At 41.8% G+C, this 7226-nt stretch overlaps 1 protein-coding gene across 1 annotated transcript in view; it reads right to left on the bottom strand.

The window, feature by feature from the left end:
* The window catches only part of KIAA0895 (KIAA0895 ortholog), a 26661-nt gene extending 19441 nt beyond the window's left edge, over nt 1-7220 (bottom strand). Inside the window, 2 exon segments of the mRNA XM_039715209.1 lie at nt 1-329; nt 7108-7220. The exon segment at nt 1-329 is cut by the window's left edge and continues 29 nt beyond it. Coding sequence (XP_039571143.1) covers nt 1-329; nt 7108-7132 — 354 coding nt within the window. The 5' untranslated portion in view covers nt 7133-7220.
* Between the last annotated feature and the right edge of the window lie 6 nt (nt 7221-7226).

The following is a 7226-nucleotide window of genomic DNA, read 5'->3' as shown; positions in this document are numbered from 1 at the left end:
CTGCCGGGCCCCGCAGCGCCGCCCGCCCGGCAGCGGCAGCGGCGCCTTGCCCCGGCGGTGCTCGCTGCCCCGCGGGCTGGAGGAGCGCCTGGCGGCGGCTCGCCTGTGCTTCTTGTGGTGGGAGGACGGCTGCTTCTGAGCGTGGTGTTTTTTCTCCTCTTTGCTCTGCAGAAGGACGTTGTAGCTGCTGGTTCCTGTTGTGAAAATGTCCTTGAGGATCCCAGAAGGCGGATGCTGGAGGCTGTTTTCATTATTAATGTTCAGCTTATGTACTTCCAGACTCAGGACCGACTTCCTAGAAAGCTCTGTCTTAGGCCAGTGAAGTTTTTCTGCATTTAGGGGGGAAAAAAAGGAACTAGTGAGGACAAACTTGATTTTCACACAGTGATGCTAATCTTAAGGACTCAAAACTGCAACATGAAGGAAACACAAAATGTCTTAACTGCAGTCACATCACATTAATCTTGACTTCTAGGCATAGGGGAGAACTGAGTGTGTACATCACTTTTGAACAATTAGACTGGGACTTGTAAGATCCAGCTAAACAAGTTTTATGCCTGCATCTTCATGCACAACTACACTACTGGTAGGTAAGAACTTAGTTGTGAAAAAAAAAAGCCACTACAGGACTTCAGGGACATTTACTGTTACATTAACAAATGTATAGTTTTGAGCTGGTTGATCTTTATCATGCAATGAAGGCTTTCTGTAAGGATAAAGAATAACTTAAAAAATAGGAAACTGCACAAGAGCATGTGAGCAGTGTTTACAGTGAAGTCCCACAGGGATCTGTGCTGTGATACAAGCAGTCTGGTGTGATCTCATCTGCAAAATCTGATTCACAGAATTTACTCTCAGAAAAGGGTGAGAACACTGGAAATGGCCAGCCACTGTGAACAGTTTACAACAGCATGTGGATAGTAATGTATGTTTGAAAGACTTCAGTTTCACATGTTCAGTCTTAATACAGACAATAAGCTATATTTGAAGAGGCCAGAGATTAGCTAGTTACACTCCTGAAAAGCCTTAAGACAACAGTGGGTATTTCATCTAATCAAAGTTGTTCTACCATGACAGCTGGCTTAAAAAAAACCACTTGAGAACAAACATTATAAATCAAACTAAGTGCAAGAAGCAAATAAAGTTTCTTTAAGGAGTGAGCCCTCCTTTCTTCCTCTGACCCCTGGCATAGCCTTTGGGGGAGCCTGGTTCCTGGTGCAGAGCAGCTGCACGGAAAAGTCACTGAGGATTAAAACTGAATTTAGCATTTGTGCTGGCTTGTTAGAGAGAAGTGACCTCGCTTCACTGGTTCTAACCACTCCCTCCTCTTGACAACCAGTTCCTCCTAGAACATTAGGTGAGCTGATACTATACGTACAAATAAATTGTGCCACAGAGAAATGTTTCCTACTTCTGTACCTAAAATAAAAGGATTCGCAGGAGATATGGCTGAAGCACTATTAAAGCCTGCAAAAGGGATTTGAGCTTCATCCCAGTCAGATGTAGTTGAGCTGTAATTACTTTACATACAGTAATTATACTCTGAATAACAGCAGAAAGAGATCATTAAATGCCTCCAAGACAGTAAAAAAATCAACAGTGGCTTAATTTTGGATTTATTTTTCGCAGTAAAAGTCAGGTTTGCTCCCAATATAAGCACCATGACAACGTATTTCATGCTGTAGGACCTCTGTCAGTTCCATATCAACCAATGTTCCTCAGTTCTCCTCAGAACATCCTGCCCTAAAAACCAAAAAGACCAGAGGTCCTATTTGCATGTACATGTGATGAGTGATCTGCAGCCAGGGTGTTTTCTCCACTGGAAAGAAGAGAGGTCGAAGCATGAGATTATTCCCCTTCACTAAAGCCCGTGTATCCTATGCAAACTTAGATTTCTTCCATCATAAGTCTGTGAATCCTCTTTCTGTGCTTGGCACAGCAGGATGCTCCTTGGAATTCCTGTTCAAATTCTGTCAGATCATTCTCATCACATACATGACAACCTGCCTACATGGCTTATCTTGCTCTCCCATGAGCTGTCGTGGTGAGAAACCACAGTTCCCCATCACAAGGAGAACAACATCAAACTAAATACATAAGAGAGATGCATTTTTTGGACAACAGAATAGGATGCCCACTCTCATATTTCTGGTGTTTGAGACTGACTTCGGACCTGTATCAACTACTACGGTATTAGAATCTTTACTTTTAAGAAGGGTAAGTGAAAATTGAGGTTTCCAGAATGTCTGAACACATATTAAGTTTCCGAGGATATGACTTTGCTTAAGTAGATGAAATTGGAGTTGGAAATTACACAGCTACTCTTAAAATACAGACAAAGAAATAACATGATACTAGGGGCATTAATGCTTCACCTTCTCTACTAACCAGCTCTTAAAAGCCACAAAGAATATAGAAGTCTTAAACTGCTGCTATAATGGAACAATTAGAACTAATATTACACATGTATCTAAGAAGTGATAAACAGAAAAGAAAAAACCCAGAAATTTAATTCAAGAAAACAACTCAAAATAACCTTAAACCACCCTCCCCCAATGGCTGTATCAATCTAATACCAAAAACCCATGACAGCAAGCTGTTAGAGCTAAGAGGTACAGCTGGCCAGTAATAAATGCTTTTATATGGAGAGAATCACTGAACACCATAAGTCAGAATTCTCCTGGAAGTGTCACAAATGGTGGCTGAGTGCTGAACATGCACTGGCAGGTTTCACGTGCACATGGCTGATATCAAAAATAGTTGTTCCCAATCTGTAGTTACTTTATAAGTGCAATCTCATAGCAAAGTGATTTTTTAGCTGCCAAACTAAGTGTGGCTGTCCTTAATTTTCTTCTGACTAAAGGATACTGTTCCATGCCTATTTGTGCTGGAAACCTAGAATCAACAGGTAATCTGGCACATTTGAAATATTCTAATAGATAACAAAGCAGTTTTCACAGAAGTAATTTAACTGCTATTCTAAAAATTTGTATAAGTCTTCTGAACATCATTACTAAATAAACTAGAAAATAATATTTGAGACTATGTCAAAATCATGTTGCAAAGCATCAAATTTAAAATTCTTTCTCTAGTACATCTGTTTAAGCTATAACATATTTTAAACTCACATCTGTAAATCAGACAGCATCAACCAAATTAAGAATATACTGTCTTCTAGGAAACTTGTCTTACTACATCCAAGAGTCTCCAGTGATTAGCAATGCCTGGTGATTGAAAAAGAGGTCTAGTATTCTGAATATAAAAAAAATTCATTGCACAGCCTGCCTCCTGAAAACCTTCTTCAGTATCTCAAAAAGTACTGAGATAATGTACTGCTATAAAGTAGCCAGTTGGAATGGATTATCAACCCAGATTAATTGCATGGATTGCTTAGTAGTGATTCCCAGCTTTTAAATTCTGGATACCATTGGACAGATTAATTCTGAAAAAAAATTGAAAACCACCATGCTATGGTGTAATGCTGCCCTGCATATCAGAATACAGATATCATGCTACAGATCCCACAGGTTTTACCTTTTGTATCTCATCCACATGTGCTACATGTGTTCTGAGAAGTACAAATCTGAATTTCATTACTTGACTTATTTCTGTTTTTCCAGTAGAAAACTACCAAAGAACATATGCCCAGGGCTCCACTTACCTTTGAGAACCCCCATTGTGTGATTTATGTACCGGGATTCTTTTCATTGTTTTCACTTCCAAACACTCAATAGTGACAAAGCCACAAGCCCTTCAGCAATTTAAAAAAACCCAAAACCCACAACAAAACTAATACAGTCTCTTCCTAAAAGATTCTCTCCATCATGTTTACTTCCATTTATTTGTATCTTGTTCCTTTCTGCAACAACACTAATAAAAACATGGTCCTAGAGACACAGGTGGAATATTACATGCAACAAACTGCCACACTGGGAGTGCAAGGTGATGATGGCAAGGCATAAGCAAGGAGGGGACAGAAGGGCTGCCTGTCCCAGTTTTGTCATAATTAGGGTACCAAAGAACAGAAAATCCTCCTATTAATGGCAACTTGGTCTATCTTGGGCCAGAGTAGAGCTCTACCACTCTTGAGCGCAATGGTGTTCAACGTTGGCTGTCCCATAAGCTGGGCTAGCAGGGCAGCCAGCCAGCCAAAGGCAGCCACCCCTGTGAGTCTACAGAATCTCACAAGAGAGCAGGTTGTGCCCTAGCCAGAATCCCATCATTGTCAAGACATCAGATGGACTTACTCCATCCTGCAGACACAAGTGCAGTACGTGTCACAGAACAATTCAAAATACCACAGGCTTGATTTTGCAGAAAGAGGAATTTTATCTGTAACTTCATTTATACACAGGTAGCTATTCCAGCGTCACAGCAGTACTGGAAAAGGGATGGAGTCCATGAGTGCTAACAGAGAATATGTGGGAACCACAAATTTCATGACGATTCTGCACTAATGAAACATGTTCCATGTATAAATTGCATCCCAGTCACTAGCCTGGAGCCTTGCACCACTGCAGACACTGCATAATCTTGTCAGAGGTTATTTGTTACAAAACAAAATGTTAGATTTTATGTTATATTTAGGAGCCAGATCATATTATTGGTCTCTGTCCTTTAGAAACTGATGGATTGAGCTAATAAGTCAATAATACGTGTGGTAAAATCCCACTGTAAGCATTTTTCTAGCCTTTGGAGTGTGTTGTGTAAATAATACCTTCCTCTAGACTACAGGGCAGCTACTCTCCAAGCAGCTTCTTAAATACCTGTTCCATAGGTGGAATGAGGTTAATGACAGGTATTTGTGGGCACGGATATCTTTGTCTGGCTGGCCTTGCTCTAAAATAGCAGAGAGCTTCTGCAATTTTCAAGCAGCTGTCACTCAGGTTATATATGCACAATGAACAAATCCTGTCCAAATTGCACGTGTGACTAAGGTGCTTAGCAAACACGTTCATGGAGCACTCCCTCCTGTCCTAGGGATGTAATGGTCTGAGCCACTACTTTTGTTTTTAAGATTACTATAACCATGTTAGAATGTGGCTGAGTTTCTTTTTGCTCAAAATCAGAAATCATTTCAAGGCTGACTTCAATTTTCAAATTTATAGGAATGCAAATAATGTATGTGATCTGTCTACAAGCAATAGTTAAGTTTGAAACTGTGAGATGAGAAGGAACTACACAGATGTGACAAGTAAGAGCCTTCCTTTGACACACTGTGCAAAGGTACAATTACATTACAAAGACATGTTTATCTCCAATATTCAGAAAATTTGAATAGATTCACAACCCCCTGTAGTTTATGGGCTCTAGACTGTATGGTTTGTGTGTGCAGAAGGCTATAGAAAGAGTATTTTGAAAAAAAGCAGGCAACATAAAGTGTTGTATATGAACCTGTAATGTTCCACTGCCTCTCAAACACTACAGGCTTGTATTAGTGGCATAACTGAATCTGACCACAATCCTGTATTATTTTTTCACTGGAAACCCCTTTAAAGTTTAAAAACACTCCAGTTTCAAACAGAAGCTGTCAGGCAACTTGAACTAGAATGCACTGGAAGCTCTGTCTATGACTGAACATGCAGAATTTAACAGCAGAATTAGGCAATGAGTTTCTGTAAAAACACTGACATCGAGTTACTCTCTATTTTCACAAGCATCTTAGTTATTAACTACAGCTTGTATGATATTGGGAACTTTTACATTTACCCTAAGACTCTTTTTTCTCCCCCCCCCCCAAAAGATCCACCTATTTACTTTTCTCCTGGAAAGGTGTTATCTGTCATCCAGCTTTTAATTCTGAGCTTCAAAACCAAGGAGAGGTTTCAGCTATCAGCCAACCTGGATATCTGATTCATTAGCTGCCAGTATTCATAAGTAACTCTGCCTTTTTAAAGATGATTGGCAGTTTGGATTTTCTTCTTTAAAATGACAATGCTATTTGAGATGTACTCTTTCTACCCTAAAAAAAAAAAAAAAGGTATGGACTCTGACTGACTTGCAAGCAGTTTCCTGTACGTTTACTTCTATATTGAAATACAGTATTATGTAACTGACTCCAAATTCGGGCCCTTCAAATTAAATTACATGGGCACAGTAATAATCAATAAAAGTGAAGACTTGGCTCTAATGAAATCAAGCAACAAACTCCTACTGATGTAATAAACTCAGGATATAATCACAGAACACTGATTTGTAGGCAGACCTGCACAGGATGAAACTCTCATGCAAGCAGGTCTCTGGCTTCTGCTGCAACACAGGTGCAGTCAGGAATATTTGATGGAGGGATATGGACTCAAAATAACTATTTTTCACAAAATCACATCCTTTAAGATTGCAGTGGCATTGCACATCTCCAGCATTGCTCTGATCAATCCCAAAAACTTTACTTCTGTTCCCATTATCAGAAGCAATACTCAAGTCATATCCATGCACAGATGGCACAGCATACCAATTATGCAGAGAAAGAGTAGCTGTAAGAGATCTTAGTTATGATTGCAAAGGTATTGAATGAGGGCACACCAAGACACCTCCAGCAGATTTCTTGTAGATAGATTTCCCCCTGGAAAAGTAACACTGGCTTGAGCAGCTGAAATAATGACACATGAAAGGATGTCACATTTAAACAAGGAAAACATCTGTTTTCAAGCAGCAACTCTATTGTACAGGGCACAAGAAGACAGTTTTGTGTGGCACCAAGTACCTGTCTATATTATCGCTATATAGTCATAATACACGTTTTTCTACACACATACTATAAAGATCTGTTAACTTCCCTGAGAACACAGCAAAGGGTAGAGCCAAAACGTGTAAGCACCAGACATAACCAGCTTTCCTGGCATTCTTCCTTGCACGCTCTGTCCCTCGCTCCAGCGGAGCGGTGTCACCTCGGCACCCCCCGTGTCCCGGGGCAGGCCCTGCAGGTGACAGGCTCACTCCCCCCTCACCGGGGGCTCCTGCTCCTGGAGCCAGGCAGGAGTGGAGCCCCGTTCCCCGTCCCCAGGGGACACCCCACCGACAGCCGCGGCTCCGCCCGGGCGATGCCTCCTCGCTCGGCGGGGAAGCGCTGGCGGCCCGCCGGCTGCCGCCCCCGCTCCCGCTCCTCACCGGTGACACAGATGGACTCCAGCATGGTGCTCCGCCGGGCAGCGCCGCCGCCTGCCCCGCCGGCTGCCCCCTGCGCGGCGGGCTGCGGCCCGGGGCGGGGAGCCCAGAGGGGAGGCGGC

The sequence above is a fragment of the Passer montanus genome, unplaced genomic scaffold, assembly GCF_014805655.1.
Source record: "Passer montanus isolate IOZ18808 unplaced genomic scaffold, ASM1480565v1 scaffold32, whole genome shotgun sequence".
Taxonomy (NCBI): Eukaryota; Metazoa; Chordata; class Aves; order Passeriformes; family Passeridae; genus Passer; species Passer montanus.
The sequence above is the reverse complement of the archived record's forward strand: the minus strand, read 5'-3'. Positions and strand labels throughout refer to the sequence as shown.